The sequence below is a fragment of the Geotrypetes seraphini genome, chromosome 2, assembly GCF_902459505.1.
Source record: "Geotrypetes seraphini chromosome 2, aGeoSer1.1, whole genome shotgun sequence".
Taxonomy (NCBI): domain Eukaryota; kingdom Metazoa; phylum Chordata; class Amphibia; order Gymnophiona; family Dermophiidae; genus Geotrypetes; species Geotrypetes seraphini.
The window spans coordinates 393167803-393192036 of NC_047085.1; the positions used below are offsets into that span (position 1 = coordinate 393167803).

General features: G+C 43.3%; 1 protein-coding gene across 7 annotated transcripts in view; it reads left to right on the forward strand.

Moving 5' to 3' along the window:
- The window catches only part of OSBPL3 (oxysterol binding protein like 3), a 308853-nt gene that overhangs the window by 243736 nt on the left and 40883 nt on the right, over positions 1 to 24234 (forward strand). For all 7 annotated transcript variants that reach the window (XM_033930823.1, XM_033930817.1, XM_033930820.1 and 4 more), the window contains 2 exons: positions 828 to 1078; positions 1450 to 1587. In XM_033930823.1, coding sequence (XP_033786714.1) covers positions 828 to 1078; positions 1450 to 1587 — 389 coding nt within the window. The remainder of the gene's footprint in view (positions 1 to 827; positions 1079 to 1449; positions 1588 to 24234) is intronic.

Genomic DNA, 24234 nt, shown 5'->3' on the forward strand with positions numbered 1-24234 from the left:
TCTTGCAGTACAGATTATGAACCCTCCAAATTAGTGATCCACTGGTCTCTCTCTGGACAGAAAAAAAATCATTTTGGGGTTTTCCTGTCTCCAAAAGAGTTCTCGACTTGCTCACACTACTGAATTGTTCCAAAATAAAACTAAATCTTAAGCAAAATGCCACCTTCGGGTGTCACTGCAAGATAGGATCCCGAAATGATTCTTCAAATTTAATGGAATACTTGCACTTCCATATGATGAGGGTGGAGCAGTTTGCAACAAGTGTCCTTTGTCCCTCTCTTGTAGAATGTTATGGTTTGGAGAAGAGGGGGTATTGTTCCACTTTGCTCCTGAGGCAGGCTTCCGATTGGAGGCCGAAACACGGAATGTGTCAGGCCACCAACACAAAAAGCATTGCATTTATGTATATATATTAGGTATTTTGTCTCCAAGGTTGATGTGTAATGTCCCACTCCCCATTTGATTTCTTTTTTAGACCTGAGTAGACCTTTATGCTTGAATTTATTGATGTCTGTTTTCTGTGCCCTCCTTTCCTCTGGTACAGATGTAAGGTCTTCATGCTGACAACCACACTTTGTTTTTAGAAACAATTAAATAGCTAGAACAAGGTCTGTGAAATGCCTCATTTGCCACTGTACTGACCGAGAGCACAGGGTGTACAAATGCAGATCTCCTGGGACATTTTATAGTGCTGAATGATAGGTACAATGTATTCTAGGACTTGGGAGCAAAACAAGGAAGGGCAATGTACTTTTTGTTTCATATCATTGTTTCAACTTCCTCATTCCCTGGCAAAATAAATGTCTCTGCCTTGTCCCCTATCCTAGGTTGTATGGCCGGGATCAGAGCGCTGTGTCACTCAGAACGGAGAAGCTGCCTCCCCGCCCCCTGCCCAAACACCAGCACCATTAGCTTGTGGAACATACTGCGAAACAACATTGGCAAGGACCTGTCCAAAGTTTGCATGCCGGTGCAGCTGAATGAACCGCTCAACACGTTGCAGCGCCTCTGTGAGGAGCTGGAGTACAGTGAGCTGCTGGACCAGGCCACTGAGACACCAGACCCATTTGAACGCATGGTACAAAAATAAATAAAAGGCACCATCTCTTGTACTTTAGAAATGATTGAATAATATCCCACTTCATGTATTAGCAGGTGCAGTACTATAAATAGCATCTTCAGAGCAAATCTGACAAAGGAAAATTAGTTTGGTTGTATTTTGTGACGTGGGAGTAGATTTCCCATAGTTAGAGGAGCTTCACTGTGCCCCTCTTTCTGCTTGTGACATTCCTGCTTCAAAACAAAGGCAATATCCTCTGGTGGGGTTCTAGTCGGATGCTGTTTGTTCCTAACAATGACATAAAACCACACACCATGCTACGATTCCAAATAACCAATAACTCCACAATTCATTTCTTCTTCCTTTTTTTTTTTTTTTAAAAATTCTAGGTATACGTGGCAGCTTTTGCAGTATCTGCATATGCCTCTAGTTTCTACAGAGCAGGCAGTAAACCATTTAATCCTATGCTGGGAGAGACCTATGAATGTGTCAAAGAAGACAAAGGCTTCAGGTTTATTGCGGAACAGGTACATTCTTGTGTTCTGTTTGCCCTCCAGTGAAAGGCATTGTCTCCTGACTGTTTGCCTCTCTTCAGTTCTTACTGTCTATCCTTACACATTGCTGTTGTGCAGGAGATTGATAAACACCTGCACATCTTGTATTGCTCCTTGTCTGAGTGGAGGCCATTTTGTTAGAGCAGTTAGATAGTGGTCATGGCTACCATGTGTGTATATCAAATGTTGCCTGCTGATCTAATTTCAGAAATGTTAGTGTCAGATGGAAAAATGACTCAATTACCTCATATAACACCTTGTAACAGACTGACTTGGATGTGGACACACATACAGCCAGGACACCCATTGCACATGAACAAATAGTTTCATCTGTTGCAGTTGCTTTACACGCAAGATTAAACAAATCCATGTAACACAGGGTCTGGTCCTAGCCAGAGCTGGAACAAGAATCCCCAGCCAAGCCATCAGTAGTCTCTCTGTCTCTATCTATCTATCTCTCTGTCTCTCTTTTTCTCTTTCTCTCTATCTCTCTTCTCAACTTCAGGCAGCTTCCATAGGCAGTATTCAGCTTCCCAGGTCTTCTGCCACAGCCCACATCTAGGAAAAACTGGGAGTTCCTCTGTCTCTCTCTTTTTCTCAGGTACCTCTTCCCCTGGGACCTCTCTAAATTATTCCAGTCTGGGACAGAAGTACTCCTCCCTGCCTGAGTCTCGCCCAACAGAGCTGTATTCCTTCCCTAATGGATCTCGGCACTGAACTGCAAAGCTCAGGGAATTCTGGGACATATAGTTTTCCCTGATTTGCCTAACCAACTTCTGCTGCCCAATGGCTCAACTGCAGTCTTAGTGAGGAAAATCCCCTGAATCTCTGACACACCTCTTTAATCAGTGTTTTGTGGTCAGAAGTTTTGGGACATCTGCAAAGCAACATTTTGCTGACAAGGACTCTGTCCATTGGTTTTCACAGCAATTTAACTGTGCAGGGGAGACTCCTGTTCAACTAAATAGCTTGTGGTTTTCTAACTGCTGATATTCAGCAGCACTTAACCTAACTGGACAGTGCCACTGAATGTCAGCATTAACCTCCTGTGCAGGGCAGTCCATTTGCAGATCTTGGGTAGAGCCGGTATTTTAACTGGTTAGTGGCAATATTCAGACTTCTAACTTTAGCCGCTTTGCTTAACTAGTTAGGACAGCAAAAAGGCTGCCCCTAATTTTAGCTGTGGAGTTAACTGGACAAGGGTCTGAATATTGACCAATACCCGGTTAACTTCTGGGTAGCGTCAAGAGCCTCAGTAGGCTCCCCTCCCATGATTTCCCTGGTGACCTAGGGCGTCCTATGAGCAGGAGTAATGCCATCTTCAAAATTGCTGCAGCAACCCCTGGTGGAAGTTTCACAGTATCCCTCCCCATCCCCCCCAAAAAAAAATACTATGCTTTTAGTCAATAATTAAATCTAGGTCCCTCTACATGGAAGTGCTGAGTACTGAGAATAAATGTCTATCAAAGTAATAATTTTCATTGATACTTAAGTAATGCATATGAGATCAGGTAAAAGGCAACATAAATTAAAATAACTTTTCATAATCAATTTCTTGGGGGTTATCATTGCCTATTATACAGCTACTTTATTCAGAATTATATGTTGTGTGTGTGTACATAATACACTCTATATTTTACAAAGTTTGTTTTGCTTGATACTGCCACTGAACTGATAGGCTGTTTTATACTCTCATTACTTATTGCAAAATGCATACTTCAAGAGGAAAAAGCCCAGTCTGTTTTGATGGTGATCCACGATCACAGCTGTGCCCTTAAGCATTTCATTAAACAATAAAAGGATATCCCGTTTTTACAAATTATGTGACCTGGCAATATTTTGAGACCTTCCATGTTCTGTTTGTAACACATGGTAGAGGTAATAGGTAGGTTAAGAGCTGGATCTTCCTTACTTTTTAAAAAAATTGTCCGTGCTTTTGGGTTTTTGACAAGAAGAGCACTAAAAAATGCTTCCAGGAACTAGACACATTAAATTGGCATTTAGAAACAGAATTTAACATTTGCCTAGAAATACAGGTGAGAGATACTTGTAAATACTTAAGAACATAAGAAGTTGCCTCCACTGGGTCAGACCGTAGGTCCATCTCGCTCAGCGGCCCGCTCCCGCAGCGGCCCACCAGGTCCTTGACCTGTGAAGTGAAATTTTGACCTTTACAATCTACCTCTACTTCTATAACCTGCTTCTGCTTCTATCTGTATATTCTCAACCTTTATAATCTACCTCTACTTCTATAATCTACTTCTGCTTCTATCTGTATCCCTCAATCCCTTTATCCTTTAGGTACCTATCCAAACCTTCCTTAAACCCCTTTACTGTGCTCTCGCCTACTACAACCTCCGGAAGAGCATTCCATGCGTCCACCACCCTCTGGGTAAAAAAGAACTTCCTAGCATTGGTTCTAAACCTGTCCCCTTTCAATTTCTCTGAGTGACCCCTGGTGCTCGTGGTCCCTCACAGTTCGAAGAATCTGTCCTTATCCACTTTCTCTATGCCCTTCAGGATCTTGAAGATTTCTATCATGTCTCCTCTAAGTCTCCTCTTCTCCAGGGAGAACAGCCCCAGCATTTTCAACCTGTCGGCGTATGTAAAGTTTTCCATACCTCTTATCAGCTTAGTCGCTCTTCTCTGGACTCCTTCGAGTACTGCCATGTCTTTCTTGAGGTACGGCGACCAGTACTGGACACAGTACTCCAGGTGCGGGCGCACCATTGCACGATACAGCGGCATGATAACTTCCTTTGTCCTGGTAGTGATACCCTTTTTGATGATGCCCAGCATTCTGTTTGCTCTCTTTGAGGCTGTCGCACACTGCGCTGATGGTTTCAAAGTTGTGTCCACCATCACCCCCAGGTCTCTTTCAAGGTTGCTCGCCCCTAGCAATATTCCCCCCATTTTGTAGCTGAACATCGGGTTCTTTTTCCCTACTTGCATGACCTTGCATTTCTCTATGTTGAAACTCATTTGCCACTTTTTTGCCCACTCCTCCAGTCTCGTCAGGTCCCTTTGCAGGTCCTCACAATCCTCCATGGTTTTGACCTTGTTGCAGAGTTTGGTGTCATCAGCAAATTTAATGACCTCACATTTCGTCCCCATCTCCAGGTCGTTGATAAACACGTTGAATAGGAGCGGTCCTAACACCGATCCCTGTGAAACTCCGCTCGTGACCCATTGTCAGTCTGAGTAATGCCCTTTTACTCCAACCCTCGAATATAAACTGAGATTTTGGGGCTAAAAAAAAAAAGGCCCCAAACTGGGAATCTCTGTTTATATTCGAGATTCACCACTTGCAGCTCCTTTTTCCTTCGACATTGACAAAGGCTATGTGCTGGGCCAGTGCAAGACCTTGAGCAGATGCAGATGCTCAAGGCTCTATACTGGCCCAGCACATAGCTTTTGTCAGCATCGGCCAAAGGAGGAAAGATCCTCTACCACCAGGCCCAAAACCAGCCCTGAAGCCTCTCTCCGCATGGCACTCCAAGTAGAGGTCTGCACGGGAATGGGGATCGCGGGGACCCCTCCCAGGCCCACAGTACTCCCATGGGGACCCTTCCCATGGGGATGGATCTGGGGTTCCCATTCCGAGGCCTACCTAATGTCAATCTAGTTGAAATTTTCACATTGAGACTGGTCCAGGTCCAGTGGGAACAGCCATACTGAGCAGTGAGCTCATCACGTAGGCGCTCAGTGTGCCTATGTGCTGAGCTCACTGCGTTCCTGCTGATTGGTCGGGCGGTGTCATGTGCCAGGCTAGAGCAGGAAGTCAGCCTGTATATGGTGAGCTGCCCGAGTTCTCCATAGGCCCCGATACCGACGACTGAGAGGAGGAGACCAGATTCAGAAGCAGTGGCGCGACTAAGGAAAATGCTTCATGTTAAATGAAGTGTTCTTTAATCAGGTAAATCCCTTTTATTTTGCCCTGATGTCTTGTTTAACTCTCTGCTCTGGTTCACGCTTCTCATTCCGTTTGCTACCGGCACTTCTCTATTTTGGTCGTATTCATTGCTTCAGTTGTTTTGGTTTGTCCCAGTGTCTAGTTTTGTTTTGTTTTTATTCTGGCATCATCGTCGATACTGTCTTACTCACTGCTGTATCTGGTTTCATTGCCTTTCCTTCTGTTTAGCGCATAGTTCAAACTTTCATTTTGATTGTTACCCTGTGGCTTTACCTTGGTTTCTCATTACATTTTAGTCTGGTTTATACACAATTGCACATGTTTTTATCTTCTCAGTTGGCTTTTCTATGCTTCATCATTATTTTGTCTGGCTTATTTAATGTTACATTTATTGGTTTTACACCTGATGATGGCTTTTATATGGAAATTTGTTTTGTTTTTTTAAACATAGAATCCTCTTTTTTTTTTTTTTTTTTTAACCACAGAATATAGTCTGTTTTACATTACTTATTTTATTTTATTCATTTGTGATTTTCTGCTTATTTATACTAGGTTATGGGGTTAATAATCAAAAAAAGCGTCTAAGTCCCCTTTTGGCCTAAGTCCTTAAACGTTCAAAGCAGAAGCAGGGAAAATGTCCATAATCAAAACAAACGTCCAAAAGAAGTTTTGTTTTGATAATGGCCTTCCTCTGCCTAAACGCCCAGATCACCACTACATCTACAAGTACAAGTACAAGTCTACACTTTTTGTCCATAATGAACCAACAAAACGCCTAAGCCCCAAACATCCAACACAAGGGCTTTTAGGTGAAGGAGGAGCCTAGAAGCTGGATTCTGTAACTGGTATCTGTCAAAAACAACACCAGTTACAGAATCCCTCCCCCCCACAACGATCCAGGCAGAAGGGTGGCCAAGCCCTCCTGCCCTGTCGAACCGCGACCCCCCCCCCCCCCCCGACAATATCGGGGCAAGAGGGAGCCCAAGCCCTCTTGCCCTGCCAATTAACATCGGGCCAGGAGAGAGTCCAAGCCCTCCTGGCCCCAGCAACCACCTCCTCCCACAGCGACTGGATTGGGCCAGGAGGGAGCCCAAGCCCTCCTGGCCCCGGTGACCCCCCACTACATTACGGGCAAGAGGGATCCCAGGCCCTCCTGCCCTCGACGCAACCCCCCTCCCCCCAACGACCCCTCCCAGAACCCCCTTTCGCACCCCCGCTGACCCGCGACCCCCTGGCTGACCCCACGACCCCCCCACTCCCACTCCCTCTTGCCCTGATATTGTCGGGGGGGGGGAGGGGGGGTCGCGGTTTGACAGGGCAGGAGGGCTTGGCCACCCTTCTGCCTGGATCGTTGTGGGGGGGGGATTCTGTAACCGGTGTTGTTTTTGACAGATACCAGTTACAGAATCCAGCTTCTAGGCTCCTCCTTCATCTAAAAGCCCTTTTAAAGTTGGCCAGACAGACAGGTGCCAAACCCGCCCATCCGGCAGGCAGCCGACGCCAGAATGGGCCCGGATTGGCCCGGCCGTCCAAAAGCCCCGCCCACAGTTAGGGCCTAAGGCGCCTGGGCCAATCAGAATAGGCCCGGGAGCCTTAGGCCCCTCCTGTGGGCAGGGCCTTAGGCACATGGCGGTTGGGGTAGGCAGGTTGTATTTTCGGCACTTAGACGTATTTTGACTTGGTCTAAGTCAAAAACGTATAAGTGCCGATTAGGCAACCTGCCTAAGGTTTTGGTTATACCTGTTGTACGCCAAGGTGTAGGTTGGCCCCCTCCCGCCTGTCCTTTCCCCTCATCTAAACACACCTCTTTTCTCTCTGTGCGTCTATAGGCAGGGGAAAGGCCTAAGTTAGTTTTGGATACGTCTAAAAAATAGCTTTGGTTATAGGTACTTGGACGATCAGGCGTTTTGATCGTCCAAGTAGCCATTTAGGATACTTTTTAGATGTTTTTTTCTTTTGATTATGCCCCTCCACGTGTTTATTTATATATTACTTCATGCAGTTGGATTTCCATCTGTCCTTACTATGTACTGTGTTTTTTTTATATGTTGCTTCATGCAGTTCCATCTTTGCATGTTATTTATATTGTACATTTTTGATCCTTATATTTGTTCTACATATGTTCTTATTTATGCATTTTTTGGTCTATGGCTATGATTTTATCCTCTTTGGATTATATCTTCTATTGCCATTTTTAATATGTTATGTTTTTCTCTCCTCCTTCACTTTCATCCCTACATCTATCTTTGACATTAACTTTTAACATTCATCTTTCTTCTCAAAATCTATCTATTTTCCATGCCTTCCCTTCCCATGTATCCATATATACCATCTCTTCCCTCTTTCTTCTCCCCTATTTTATCCATAAACAGCATTTCTTCCATCTCTCCTCTCCTCTATCTGTATCATCTTCCCCTCCATCCCTGTGCACCATCTCTTCTCTCTCTCTTCCCTTCCCCTCCATCATTGTACACCATCTTCTCCCTCTATCTGCCCTTCCCATGGTCTGATATCTTTGTCTTTTCCCTTACCCCTCCTATGGTTAGGCTTCTTTCTACTATCCTTCCCTTCCTCTTTCCCTTTCCATGGTCTGGTATCTCTCTTTTCCTCCTTTCATCACCCTTCTCTAGACTTGTTCTTGAGTATGTTGGAACAAGTCTACTAACAGAACACACATAGCCTTATATTTCCTGCACAGTACATTGGTACAGCTGTCCTTGTATCCCTTCATATTATCCTCCCCCCCCCTCAATAACTAATGTTCCTTTAAGGAGGGTGGTGCAGGTTTTTGTACCAAGTGCAGCCTAGTATGGTGTGTGTGTGTGTTGGGGGGGGGGAGTAACTATATACAGGCAGTCCCTGAGTTACACTGTCTGATGCTTTTTATGAGGAACGTGGGGATGGCCAGGGACTGAGAGAATTCCTTGTGGGGATGGGTGAGATTTTGATGGGGACAGGCGGGATTTTTCCACGCAACTCCCTAGCTTCAAGTCTCCACTGCTCTGGAGTGTTACTGCTTCAAGCCCTTCCGGGTTCATGGCAGGTCCTGTGGTTCTGCCTCTAGCTTCTGGCAGCAGACTTGCAGCAAACAGCCAACTAGCCCTTCTACAGATCAGAGTCCCTGAAGGACAGCCCAACTGCCCTGGGGTAAACTGGTAGTTGGAGGGAGCTGCATTTAGAGCTGGCAACCATGGGGAGGGGAGGAAGAAAAATGTCAGTAACTGTGGGGAGGATGTGTGTGGAGGAAGAAATTTCCATCGTTAAGTGGGAGGGAGCGTTACCATTCACTTGAATGTAAACCCCCCTGCTTTATATTAGAGTTAAGTTTTCCTGATTTGGGGGGGAGGAGGGGAAATTGTTATCTTAGTTTATTCTTGAATAGGTTTATATTCAAGTATATATGGTACGTATTTGAATAATGTTAATGAACAGTGCAATGGAAATCATTAAATCAAGAACCAATTAGTCAGAAGCCCAAATGTAAAAAGGAAAATCCAAAGTTTAAAGGGCTTTGTTGGGCAGGGTTGAACTTGGCTGTTGAGGACATAGTAAGCATGTCCTGACCAGTCCTAGCAAGATAGTTTTCCTTGGGCCCGATTATTCAAAATAATTTAAATGGCAAGGAGAGGGTGCCAGCCATTTTAAATCAGCTATCTAGGGCTAACAACATTTTCAGTAGCACTTGACTAGTTAAAGCTGCTGAAAATGGCTATTTTGGGGATATTGACACTCAAATCGGAGGCAGAATTGACACTCAACTGGCTTAGATAAGTGCAGTCCTATATTTATGTGGTTCCTCATAAGAAATACCATACTAGGACTAAGGACGCAGGGTGCACATCGCACCTCAATATACAGGGTATTTCATGCTAGTAACTCATACACAGACATGTAATTTAATCAAAATAATTTTTATTCAATTTATATTCAATGAGGAACAAATTTTCTCTGGTTTGTTTTAAATCTACTACTTAGTAGCTTCATTGCATGTCCCCTAGTCCTAGTATTTTTGGAAAGCGTGAACAAGCGATTGACATCCACCCTTTCCACTCCACTCATTATATTATAGACCTCTATCATATTATCCCTGAGCTGTCTCTTCTCCAAGCTGAAGAGCCCTAGCCACTTTAGCCTCTCCGCATAAGGAAGTCATCACATCCCTTTTATCATTTTTGTTGCCCTTCTCTGTACCTTTTCTAATTCCACTATAACTTTCTTAAGATATGGTGACCTCAACTGCACACAGAATTCGAAGTGCGGCCATGCCATAGAGCAATACAAGGGCATTATAATATTTTCATCTTTGTATTCTATTCCTTTACTGATAATTTCTAACATTCTATTTGCTTTCTTAGCAGCCGCTGCACATTGAGCTGAGGGTTTCAACGTATCCTCAACAATGACACCTAGATCCTTTTCTTGGGCAGTGACTCCTAATACAGAACCCAACATCACATAGCTATAGTTAAGGTTCCTCTTTCCCATATGCATCACTTTGCACTTGCTCACCTTAAACATCATCATCCATTTTGACACCCAGTCTTCCAGCCTCACAAGGACCTTTAGCAATTTTTCATAATCCTCTTGCGATTTAACAACTTTGAACAACTTTGTGTCATCAGGAAATTTAATTATCTCACTTGTTATTCCCATCTCTAGATCACTGATAAATATGTTAAAAAGGAGTGTGTGGCGCAGTGGTTAAAGCTACAGCCTCAGCACCCTGGGGTTGTGGGTTCAAAGCCCGCACTTCTCCTTGTGACCCTGGGCAAGTCACTTAATCCTCCATAGCCCCAGGTACGTTAGATAGATTGTGAGCCCACTGGGACAGATAGGGAAAATGCTTGAGTACCTGATTGTAAAACCGCTTAGATAACCTTGATAGGCGGTATATAAAAACCTAATAAACTTGAACTTGAAACTTGAATGTCCCAGCACTAGTGGTCCCAATGAACTCACTATTTAATTACCATGTAACAAACTACAATTCACAAACCCAGGGGAATCAAATGATCAACTCTCCAAACATACACCAAACATTTAAGAACCTTCCTATCCCAAGGATTGTTCCAAGCACATATAACTCACAAGCATCTGAGTTTGCTTTAAGAAGGAGGAAAAAGCCTCAGACTCGGGCTTACTGCTAGCATATGTGACATGCAGGCAAGCAATAAACGAGATACCTCATTGACATAAAAAACCTCCTCCTACCGAACACCTTTATATGTGAATAAACTTAATAGTGCTTTGTTGTGTGTAGCAATCTTGTGATTTAATAATTTTGTTTGTGTATTTGTTAATTTTCTGATTTTGTTCATCCAAACACTGCAAAAGCTCATGCTGTGGACTATCAAACACAATACTTCAAATAAAGAACTTAGGTCTAGATTCACTAAAGATAGCGACTCAATCACTGTTGGCTGATTGTCTGGCCGATTTTCAAACAATGATTGATTAACTATCAAGTTTGCATTCAAATGATTTGCAAAAACCAGGCAGACCTGTTGGTAACACAATTACCGACAGGTCTACAGCAGTCGGGTTTTAGGATCGTAAAACCCGATGCAAAATAGCCAAGCAAATGTTAGTGAATCAGTCGCTTGGCTATTTTGCATGAGGTTTTAAAAATTTGCATGGCCAGATCGGAAAATGGGCGATCGAGAGGAAAAACACACGGTGAGCCATTTTGTGAATCAGGTTGGTTAGCGGCGATCGCTGCCTTTAGTGAATCTGGGCCTTAGTTCCAACAGTGTGCTCAAATGAGTGTTCAATCCTTTCAAAAGTACTTATCTTTCTGCAACACTGTCTCAGGACTATGGAGTATGACTGTAAAATAAACACAGCACAATCGGTCGAGACCCGTTCACTCAGAATCAATCAATTCAGCTGTAGCAGACGTTGGCCAGCCAGTGTTTCACTGAAGCTGCTTCAGGGCATTCTGGACTTCATTTGGTACCTCCCCTCTGTGCTCACCGGCATTTGCCCTCACTTCTTGTCTCTTCCTGAACTAGCTGCTCCATAAAGCTGTCCTTAATTTCATCATGGAATTTTATCTCCCTAGCATGCCCTTATGATACATTTACCCAATCAATATCAGGGTAGTTGAAATCGCCCATTATTACTGTGTTACTCAGTTTGTTAGCTTCCCTAATTTCTGATAACATTTCAGCATCTGTTTGTTCATCCTGGTCAGGTGGATAGTAGTACACTCCTATCACTATCCTTTTCCCCCTTACACATGGAATTTCTACCCATAGGGATTCCAACGTGTGTTTCTGCTCCTGTAGAATTTTTAGTCCGTTCAATTCAAGGCCTTCCTTAACTTATAACACTACGCATCCACTGATTTGATCTACCCTATCACTACGATATAACTTTGTACCCTGGTATGACAGTGTCCCTTTGGTTATCTTCCTTCTATTATGTTTCAGAAATGCCTATTATATCTATCTTTTCATTTGGTGCAATATATTCAAACTCTCCCATTTTGTTTCTTAGGCTTCTAGCATTTGCATACAGACATTTCAAACAGTATTAAACTAAACTAAAGCCAGTGGCGTACCTAGGGGGGGGGCGGGGGGGGCGGGCCGCCCCGGGTACCAGCCCTGAGGGGGTGTTCCCGGCCTTGCCGCTCAGTCCCCCCCCACGCCCGAAGGACCGCTCGCCCCACTGACCTTCCAGCACACCTATGAAGCAGCCCGCAGCAGGATCGCGACGTCAGCAATCCCTCAGCTGCTTGGGCGCTGCTTCCTGCGCCGCGGTCCCGTTCCTCCTCTGACGTCAGAGGAGGGGGCGGGACCGCGGCGCAGGAAGCAGCGCCCAAGCAGCTGAGGGATTGCTGACGTCGCGATCCTGCTGCGGGCTGCTTCATAGGTGTGCTGGAAGGTCAGTGGGGCGAGCGGTCCTTCGGGCGTGGGGGGGGGGGCAGTAGCTTAAGGTAGCCCGGCGCAGGAAGCAGCTCCTAAGCAGCGCAAAGATAGCTGACGTCGCGATCCTGCTGCGGCTGCTTCATAGGTAGTGCGGGGAGGCCAGGGGGGCGAATGGTCCTTCGGGGTGGGTCGGGGCATCAGGCCTTCAGGGTGGGGCGGGCGGGCGGGCAGGCAGACTTTCAAGGGGGAGGGGGGTGACAGGCAGGCAGGCAGGCCTTCAAGGGGGGGTGCAGGTCTTCGGGGGGGGGGGTGCAGACCTTCAAGGGGGGGCAGGCCTTCAGGGGGGGTGCATGCCTTCAGGGGGGGTGGCGACCTTCAAGGGGGGGCAGGCCTTCAAGGGGGGGACAGGCAGGCAGGCCTTCAAGTGGGGGGACAGGCCTTCGGGGGGGTGCAGGCCTTCGGGGGGGGGGTGCAGACCTTCAAGGGGGTGCAGGCCTTCAAGGGGGGGACAGGCAGGCAGGCCTTCAAGGGGGGGACAGGCCTATAAGGGAGTGGGACAGGCCTTCAAGGGGGGGCAGGCCTTTGGGGGGGTGCCAACCTTCAAGGGGGGGTGCAGGCCTTCAAGGGGGGGGACAGGCCTTCAAGGGGGGACAAGCAGGCAGGCCTTCAAGGGGGGGACAGGCCTACAAGGGGGTGGGACAGGCCTTCAAGGGGGTGCAGGCCTTTGGGGGGGTGCCAACCTTCAAGGGGGGGTGCAGGCCTTCAAGGGGGGGGACAGGCCTTCAAGGGGGGACAAGCAGGCAGGCCTTCAAGGGGGGGACAGGCCTACAAGGGGGTGGGACAGGCCTTCAAGGGGGTGCAGGCCTTTGGGGGGGTGCCAACCTTCAAGGGGGGGTGCAGGCCTTCAAGGGGGGGTCAGGCCTTCAAGGGGGGGGGACAGGCCTTCGGGGGTGCAGGCCTTCGGGGTGGGTGCAGGCCTTCGGGGTGGGTGCAGGCATTCGGGGTGGGTGCAGGCCTTCGGGATGGGTGCAGGCCTTCAGGGGGGGACAGACCTTCGGGTGGGGGGTACAATTCTTCGGGGAGGGTGCAGGCCTTCAGGGGTGGGGTTTAGGCGTTCAGAGGGGGACAGACCTTCGGGTGGGAGGTAAAGTCCTTCGGGGGGTGCAGGTCTTCAGGGGTGGGGTGTAGCCCTTCTGAGGGGGGACAGACCTTCGGGGGAGGGGGGTCCTGGTGTAAAAGTACACAGAGGGAGAGAGGGAAGGGGGGGTTCAAAGATATGTGCATATGCCAGACTTTGGGGGTTAGAAATAATGGGTCTAAAAACAGAGGAGTGGGAGAGAGATGGTGCATAATGGGATTTAGGGAGGGAAGGAACAGAAAGGGAGAGAACTTGGAAACAGGGGATGGTGTGGAGGGGGGATAGAGATACTGGATAGGAGGATAGTTGGGAACAGAAAGAGAGAGATGGTGGATCCTGGGGTGGTGGGGAGTTGAGAAAAGGTGAATCTGTGGATGGAGACAAAAAAAAGGAAAGATGCCAGATCTCCGGGAGAGGGAAGGGAAACGGAAGGGGAGAACAGAGATGGCAGACGGATGGTTAGCACGGAGAAAGGAGACCCTGGCAAGCAAGACAACAAGAGCCTGGGACCAACAAGATTTGAATATTGATCAGAGAACAAAAGGTAGAAAAAATAATTTTATTTTCTGTTTTGTGATTACAATATGTTAGATTTGAAAAGTGTACATGAGACAGCTTGAAAAGGGAACTTTTCTATTTTTGTGAATGGCAAGGCTGAGTTCAGTTAAAATATATGCTTTATAAGAAAATATAATAATGTGTTTTATAAAGTTTATAAGCATTGCTGGCATACTCGGTGAGGTGTTCCTAGTGTTGGTGGTGGTGGTAGCATGTCAGTGTGTTGAGAGGAAGAGGTAGTCTGGGAAATTCTGCTGAGCAAACTCTGGGCCCATTTCCACCCCCAGTTAGTCCACTCCACTCAACTGGTTCACACACTGAGTGGGTCTTTGGGTGTTATTTCTGGGTAGTTGTTTTAGAATCTCTTCCAGTGGTTTGTCAGTATCTCCTTCTGGTCCAAGGAAGGAAACTTTGTCAACCTTAGCATTGACCTTCAGAATATGTTTGTAACAGCGCTGCTTGTGTGGCATTAGGCTATGTAGTGATCGAAAGAAAAAAACAGACCTTTGCACATTTTTGCACTATATGGTGGGTGTATGAGGAGATTCATTTCCTGCACAGTTAAGTCCATGTGAAGTTACCTTGTGCTGTATTTGACATCTAGCAAGGTCTCTGTTTGGAAGGAAAGATCTAAGCTTAAAAATGAAGTGGCCAGAAGTTATGTTAAAAGTAGATAGCGTAGCTGGTTTTAAGAAAGGTTTGGACAAATTCCTGGAGGAAAAGTCCATTGTCTGTTATTAAGACATGGGGGAAGTGTCTGCTTGCCCTGGTTCGGTAGCATGGAATGTTGCTACTCTTTGGGTTTTGACCAGGTATTAGTATCCTGGATTGGCTACCATGAGAATGGGCTACTGGGCATGATGGACCATTGGTCTGACCCAGTTAGGCTATTCTTATGTTATGTTCTCATCTGTAGGGGCCTTTGTTTTCACTTCTTATTTTAATGTATTTTTTTCCTGGGAACTTATCAGTGTTTTTTTATAATGGGAACAAAAATGGAAGAGAATTAATGTGTGTGGAATGGGGGGGGTAACTAATTTCTTCAGCTAAATAATTCAATCCACTTCAAACAGACATAGGAGAACTCACGCACCATTCACACACCCTCCAACCAAAAACGTCAAAAGAAAAAAACTGTTCGACAACCTCCTAGCCATTCGAGCTGCAACACTTGACCCCCAACTCTACAACCTATTGACCTCGACCACAAACTACAAAACCTTAAAAAAAGAAATAAAAACCCTTCTATTAAAAAAACACATAAAACCAAACTAACATAATCAGAACTGTCCCAAGCATCACCTGCAACTACTCCATATGTACTTCTGATGTCATGACAATTCAGACATAATTTATGTTATGTTATGTTTGGAATAATGGTTACATAAATGAGGTTCAATAAAAGAAAATTTTCTGTGGGAGCATTTGTTGGAACTTCTGTTATCCTGATTTCTTCTATCTGTGGGCTTTCTTTAGCTAACCTACTTATCTGGGGCTTTCCACTTCTGCAGCTGCCCTTTTCACGGTCCACTTTGCGCTTGCACTCTCTGGGGAGGGGGGGTTGGGTCTGGGCTTGGTGGGGTAGGTGTGTCTGGTAGTTTTGTCTGGGTGGTGGCTGGGTGTTTCTTGGGTGCTTGTTGTGCGGATTGGTGTGTCTGGTGAGCGGTCTGGGTGTTGTTGCTTGTGGGGGTTTTTTTTCATTATAAAATATGGCTGAGGGTCTAGTCCGGCTTATTATTCTTGTGGGTTCTGGGGTGGGATTTGTTTGCTTGCCCCAAGTTTTGGCCTTTTGTTGTGTATTGCTATGCCTCTCATTGGCAATTTTCTCTTGGGAGAGGCTTGTTCATGCTTGTTGTTGCTGTTACTCTCATTCTGTGTTCTTTTTGATAATGTATAAGTTTCTGTACAGACCATGGTTGCTTGTCTGGACCTTTTGCCATTCTCAATAAAAATACTTTGAAAAAAAAAAAAAAAAAAAAAAAAAAGAAAATTTTCACTGCCTGTTTCTATTCTGACCATTTATTCCATTTCATGGTTATTGCAAAAAAAAAAAAAAAAATTTTACATGAGGGGGGGGGGGGTGTCAAAAAATGATGGGCCCCGGGTGCCACATACCCTAGGTACGCCACTGACTAAAGCTTAACTTTATATACTGGGTTGTCAACCTAAGGATGCTCGACTCGGTTTACAACAATTAGATAAAAACTAAAGAAAATTTAAAATTATTAAATAAAAACTAAAGAAAGTAATAGCAAAAGTTTCAAAGAGATTCGTTTTTAGAAGTTTAAGGAAAGATTGGAAAGAACTGGGGCTCCTCAGAATTAAGGGGAGTTCATTCCATAGTTGAGAAAGTTTAAAAGCCAGAGATTGACTGAATATGTTGACTCCTTTAATTCCTTTTCTAGAAGGAAGGGAGAGTTTGAATTGTTGGATGCCTCTTGCAAAGGAAAATCTGTAAGCATTCCAGAATAAGGGAATGATGGGAATAAAAATGCCATATAAAATTTTGAAAGAGATGCAGGCACATTTGAATTGAATTCCAAGATAAACCGGGAGCCAATGAAGACACAGCATAACATTATACTTATAGACCGCATTACCAAAAAGTTCTACGCGGTTTACAAAAGATTATAAACATTAAACATAATCGTATATTTGAATGAGTCAGCTAGTCAGGTATTTGGAGAAAATATAGGTTTTTAGCTGTTTTCTAAAATGTCTGTAAGAAACAGCTGTGAGCAACAATGATCGAAATTCTTTTTCATGATAAGCTGCCTGAGATGCTAAAGAGTGATTTAGGAATTTCTTGCTTTTACAACCTTTTAGACTCGGGAGCAAAGGGGTCACATGGTCAAATTTACTTTTTCCAAAGATCAGCTGTGCAGCAGTATTCTGGATTAATTGTAATCTTTGGAGACAGATCTTTGTGATTACAGTAATCTAGTCAAGATAATATGATTGATTGGACCAAGACAGAGAAATGTCGATGATGAAAAAGATGTCTAACCTTCCTCAACATTCATAAACTAAAAAAGCATTTCTTCACCAGGGAATTTATTTGGTCCTTAAAAGTGAGAGAGGATTCAAAAAGGACTCCCAATATCTTAGAGAACTCAATCTGCAAAGAGGCCCCAGAATCCAAAGCTCTACAGTAGGAGGAAGACAGTCCAATTTTGGACCTAACCACAGAAGTTGAGTTTTGGTTTTATTAAGCTTCATCTGGACAGAAAGAACCCAGACTTGAAGTTTGGAAATGCAATGGTTTACTTTGGAAACTAGATTGGTAATATCCAAGTCGATCTCAATCAATATAAATATATCCACATAAGTGAATAGTGTTTCCCAAGCTGACAGCTTAAAAGTATTCAGTGTAGTCATATAGAGATTAAATAAATTGAAGAAAGTGGAGAGCCCTGGGGAACTCCACAAGGAGGCCACCAGGAATTGGAGATATTACCTTCAATATTTACTGAATAAGAGCGAGACATGTCTATTTACAATTTGCTGAACAGTTGGCATAGATAATTTGCAACCTTTAAAATCAGTCTGCTCTGAATTTAAGGAAACCTGGCCTACTGCAGCCTACATTGCAATCTCACTATCAGGATGCTCTGTCTTCCCTTTTATAATGATATCTTTTAAAGATACCTTGTTGCGAACCATATTCTTTGAGCGACTGTGCTTTCCCCTACTGGCTAAATGCTGAATATTGCACTTAACCGGCTAGGTTTTCACTGGCTTCGTGTACCTGGAAATTCAGTGCCGGAGTGCTGGAGCCCAGATGTGGCCTGGCATTGAATTTATGGGGTATAACACTGGCAGGGATCAGCAAAATTCTAATAATCGCCAACTAGATATCAGACCTCATATTTCCTTTTAGTTAGACGCCACTTGACAATTACATAATGCAGCCTCTCTTAGAGGGCAATTCTGTACCAGGTCGCCAGCTAAAAGCATTCTATAATGAAAAGTAGTATATTAACACAATTGTGCGTATATTAAAGTGTGATCACTTACACCTGCCCTATAGCTGATGTATATGCCCCTAACCAGAGTTTGCAAATATATAACCAAACAATTGCATATGCTGTCACTTAATCACATGACTAGATCCAACCAACAGCATTAAACTTATTTTCAAACTATTTTTTGCATGAGAGAGATTTGCATATAATGGAGTGACAGGTATGCAAATCTGTTCCATGCATATTCATTAAGGCTATCCTGAAAACCTGACTGGCTGGTGGTCCTCCAGGGCAGGGTTGGGAGCCACTGCTCTAAATAGTATGTAATTGCTAACTCCGTAAATTGTAAGGACCGTTTACCTTCATTTTCTGCAATTGGATTCTGTTCACTATACCCTTCCCATGTATTGTATGGGTTCTTTAACTTTGTAAATGGTCTTGGACCTACAAAGGTACAGTGCAATCCACAAATTATAGGTTAGATCAGATTGTCACTCGTGGCATTTCCACCCAGATACTGTATATCCAAAGTATCATGTTGTGCAGGCAGCTAAAGAATGCCCATAAAAAGAGACACAGTTCTTCAAAGATGGGGACCCCCCACCCCAATTACTTCTAGGAAGCAAATAAGAGTAAAACCCAACGAACGAAGAGTGCCCAGGAACAAGCATCACAAGTTGATAATATTGATAATATTGATTCTTGTAAAAGGCACTTCATCTCCTAAAAAGGTCTGTTATCTTAACCTTTGGCTTTGTTTTCATAAATAGGATTTCCTATTCCTAAACATGAAGATTACGTTTGAGACACAGGAGGGTTTTTTTGTGTGTGGGGAGGGAGGATTTGTAGCTGGCTGACTGCTTTGGTAACTGGTGTGTGCTGGGTGTGGAACTTAACACCTCCTGGAGAAGGAATGTGCAGTATGCATGGAATGTGGTGTGATTCAGAGAAAGAGGGAAACTAGCTAGACCTGAAGCCAGAGGAGGAAGCAGCAGCTCTGAAGAAAACAGAATGTTTCAAGACCGAAAATGGATAGAAAAATGAAGATAGCCCTACAAATAATTGGAGAGGCAGTTGCACATGCCAGCAAAAGGAATGGATTTGCAAGACAGTGTAGTTTTAGCAGACTCAGGATTCCAGTTCATTCTGCAGCTTCTAGTTAGCTGGACCATTTCTTGTGTTCAAGAGATGAACAGAGCAGGCACTGCTATAATTGGGAAATTGGGTACTTGGAAGCATTCAGGGCAGCATATCACTGTAGTAAAGGAGAGAGCAGGAACTGCCCTTGATGTTATAAGAGAATTGTTTGTACAACATTCTACATTCTGTCGTGAAGTGGAAACAGGGAAAATAGGTGATAGCTTTTGGGCCTGATTTTGACAGGACACTTATGTGCCATGCCCAAAGTGCCCATTTTCTATCAAGATATTGTCAAATAATGCCATATTGTGAGAACACAATTTGATAACGATGTAAGCTCACAATTGTGTACCAGTGACCAAAAATGTAGACAAATTTGTGTAATGAGAGGGGTGACCATCGGTGTTTAACCATGTTAGCCCAAATGTTAAATATCGCCACCCCAGTGCATCAAGCATTCAGGGAAGGCTTCCGACTCGCGCAAAATATCTGTGCCATGGGAAAAAAAAGAATATACCAACAGGTCTGCCACAGTCGGATTTGACAATAGTAAAACCCGATTCAAAATAGTCAAGCAATTATTAGTGAATCAATTGCTTGGCTATTTTGCATGGGGTTTTACTAATTTGCATGGGAGGATCGGGATTGGATCGCTACACAGGTTAGTGAATCGGGTCGCTGGGAAATCGGGTCGCAAAGGGATCGCAAACCGATCGGTACACGTTCGGTTTGCTTAGTGAATCTGGACCTATGTGTTGATTAAGTTTGAAGCGGGTGGGCCCTTAGTATCGCTAGCACTCTATGGAAATGCATTTAGAAGAAAGGGAGACCTATGTTTGATGCCCTTAGATTATCCCAGTACTGGACTCCTTGATTGTAGCTGCTGCTTCGCTAGTTAAGGCTGACTGAATATCCGCAAATGTTTTGAAATCACTTGGAATACATTTTTTTTTTCAGAATAAGATTAAAGATGCCTTGACTAGACGAGGCAGGCCGCCTCTACAGATGTTTTCCAAGGATAAAGTTAAGAAATTATTAGCACAATTTGCTTGCATTCTACCTTTTTCTATTCTACAACTTTCCATTCGGACAGGATTCGAGGCCCTCTCTGAAGAAGAAATGTTTGATTCTGAAGAACTTGAATGGTACAAAATCCTTACGTGATCTTTGCTCTTCACTTTTCCTTAGGTTGGCAAAGACTTACAGCATCTTTTACCAAGCCGCGCTAGCAGCTGCACTGCGCTAATGGCCCCGAAGCCCATAGAGATTTAAAGGGCTTTGGGGCTGTTGCCGCGCGGCAGCCGCTAGAACGGCTTTGTAAAAGAGGCCAATAGTGCTAGCTTTGGGCGTCTCTTGTGGATATTTCTTTTAAGTTCCTGCACGATGATATCTACATTAAAAGTTGACTGTTAAGCCATCACTTAAACATTAGATCCCTTAGTACTCGTGGATTATTGATCTATCTACTTTATCCGCGGTGGCAAACTTATTGAAGAAGTAGTTTTGAATCGGGCTTGTAGATGCTTGTTACTGCGGATGTAATCCGGCAGGGATTAGATCATTGCATGTGATATTTTGTAGTTGCACTTGACATACAGTATCTGCTGCATTTGACACCATTAACCATTTTGATTGTGTTGCAGTGTGTACAGTTCTGTGGTTTTTTTTAGACAGTTTGAAATGGCTTAACTGTTATCTTGCGGGTCAGTATATAAAGCTACAATTGGATAAACAGCATCCTGATTGTAGGCTGCCAGGTTTTGAAAAGCCGTCTGAGGAAATCTGGACGTCTGGTAACCCTAGCTTAGGTGACCGTTGAGACTGGATGTCCTATACAGAATCCGGCCCAATATGTGCTGCTGTCCATCAATTAAAGATTGATGTATCGCAGAGCTCTTCCTTGACGGTACTGTTTAATCACTTTTTATTTTCCCTGTAATTTTTCATGACCTTAATGTACACTACAGAATTTTCAGTAACCGCTCCATAGATTTGGAACGCCCTTCCAATTTACCTACGAAATGAGCATGACCTGGGAAAATTTAAAAGTAATCTAAAAACATTCCTTTTTAAAGATGCCTTTGATATTTAATCCATTAATTCTTAGACCATTGTTTGTTTTTTTATTATATTTCATAATTATTTGTTTCCCTCATGTATTTTCTCTTTTTTGTTCTGCTTTTCTGTCATGAATTGTATTTCGCTTCCCTTTGTTACCTTATGTTATGAGTATGTTGGACTATTTTTAACTTTATGTTATTGTTTAAAGTCTGTAATGTATTGTTCCCCACTGAATGTATTTTAAATTTTACATCACTTAGAATTATGATTAAGCGATTAATCAAAAGAACTATTAAACTTGAAACTTGTTAATAATTTTTCTTCTGGTTTGATTGTTTGCAACTTGGACACAGTCTTGTTTTCATACTGTTTATTGTTGGTTGGATGGCTGTTAGTCTCTCAGTTAATTAAAAGCCAAACGATTAAGATGATAGTCGTCGTATGACCTGCCTTCATTTATCTATTGTGTAAGGATACAGAGCTTAATCACACTGCAGGTCTTCAGTCTGGGCATTCAGGACTCTGTGTTTTCTGTGCAAGAACTAGTCAAAGCAGGCATGCAGTCTTCCTTTTTTCAATTGGGACTAATGTTGAAACAGATGCTGTGCTCTGACTGGGGTTTGTTGTGCAGGGTTAGTATCGTCATTCATCAGTGTAATAACTTGCAGTAAAAGAAGGGTTGTGTCTCCTGGAGCCAGTTGCCATCCCTGCTTTCATCCAGACTGTTCTTTGGCTTTTTTCATATAGTCACATTGAGCGAAAGGTTGGGGAATGATGGCAAAGTGTGCAGCTCTCCCCCTAGGATATCTTTGAGGAATAATGTCAATGGCGCTCTATGGTGATGTAGATAAAAGGAGCGAATTAATGCATTTTTCACTACTGAGGGGAGTAGTGCAGGCACAGTCTTTGCTGCAGCAGTGATGCATAAAAAGCTAGAGGATTTGGATAATGAGAAGAAGCAGAATTTGCCCTATTCAGTTTTTCAAGCTCACCACTGGTTCCCCCGGAAAATATGTTGAGATAACCTTGGTAAAGCTTTGAAATTTCCCACAGAGCTGCCAACCACCAAGGTGTGTAGTCTTCCAAGAAAGACCATGATAAGAATGTCCCTTTTAAAAATGGTGACACTGTCAGTGTTCAGATTTTATGCAAATCACTTGTGTGCTGATTCATTATGGCTATCCTGATAAAGCTTTTATCTGATATGTTGTATTCCTAGTGTTGATAAGCTATGAAAATGCATTTTCCTTATTGTCATTTTTTAAAAATCTGTTGAATTTGCTTATTTATATAAATTTAAACCTCTGATGCAGTCTTGTGGCGAAACATTGCCAGGTTGGGTTTTATTGGTTGTAACAATTTATCCATTATAGATATTTATATTTTTATGATCTTTTGATGCCTCATTCACAATTTTTGTCTCTCTTCTTGATAATTATGGGATTATGTAAGGCACCTAAAAAGGGACCTAAAGATTTTTTTTTTGTCTCGGGCAGAAAGTTTGTTCTATTGAAGATCACTTTCTGCTTAGATTTCCATGCAAGTGTATGATATTTGTTAGGTTGACATTTAATTGGAGCAACTAGAATTTCTAGATAGCGTCAACTTTCTTTACAGTATCTGTTTAAAATATTTAGAATCCTTTCTAAGTCCCAACCTAACAATATTGTAATCTAAGTAGAATCTGGGTAAAATGTGTGTTGCTTGGGGTTTATTTGTCATTTATTACCATGCTGTTCCTGATGCTTTTGAGTTTTGCTGATTTTGTATTTTGATGGTATATTGGAGGGTAATTTTATCTATATAGCAAGTGTAGATGTAAATAATAGTAATTTTAAAAAAGAAAACTGCTTTTTCATCTACTCGCAGGTATATCTAGCTGTGGCAGGCACAAGTGTATATTTATGCTTGTTTCAGAGCAGGCCTAAATATGCACATTTGTTTTTGCCAAGATTTATGCCCATATTTGAAAAATCTTGCTGCAGGAAACAGGACTGTGAATAAAATCTGTGATTCATTTGAACACTCATTCAAATTCATCTTTTGCTTTGACCTGCTCATTTGGTGTTGGCCCTGGAAAGGCTTGTAAGTCAGTCCAATTAAATTTATCAAGAATAAAATGTTTGACAATATACTGTGGTAATTATATGACACATTTATATAAATCAATCAGCGTCATTTTCTGGCATGTCTTGTGTTTCCCAGGTACTTTATTTGGTCCTTTTTAGATAGAGAAGGGATCTTGGTTATTGGTGCTTTATAAAAAATGTAATGGGGATATAGAATAGGGAAAGAAAATTCATGTGAGGAATAAGAAGAGAAGGATATATTTCAGAGGAAGGAAATGAAGTGGAGGTTTTGGAAATGAGAAGGGGATAAGGAGAACCAAGGAGCAAAGGTAGGTGAGGAAAAGGAAGGGAGGATTTGATGCAGAGAAGGAGGGATTTGGGAGGGTCAGTCCATTCCCTCACTTACATTTATTGCTCTCCTTCCTTCATTTGTTCTTGCCCTACTAATGATCTCATTAATGCTCATTCACTTAATCGCTCTCACTTTGCCTCTTCATTCTGAGGTGTTGTGTACACTCTGTGCAGTTTCAAAGCATTGCTAATATAATGGCTATATTCTTAGGTTACTATTCACAAGCAAATCCACAAATCATATATGTTGATGCAACCTCTAATTACAAATTTGAAGGCATATATTAAACTCTAAGCTGTATCTTCAGAATGAGCTTTCTGTGTGGTTAGTTAATGTGCCTACAGGAATCTCGCACTGCATTCTACATCAACATTTAATGAAATTGATATACTGCACTCGTCATTGATCAGCTTTTTTTTAGTTTAGTATAGAACTTCATGTAAACGTTATATCACTTTGCAAAGTTATACGGCACTTCTCTGGGTGCTGTCTGTGTCGGCTGGGGACTAGTTCTTCCGACATGTTTCACCTATATCGGCTGTATCAAGGCTGTCC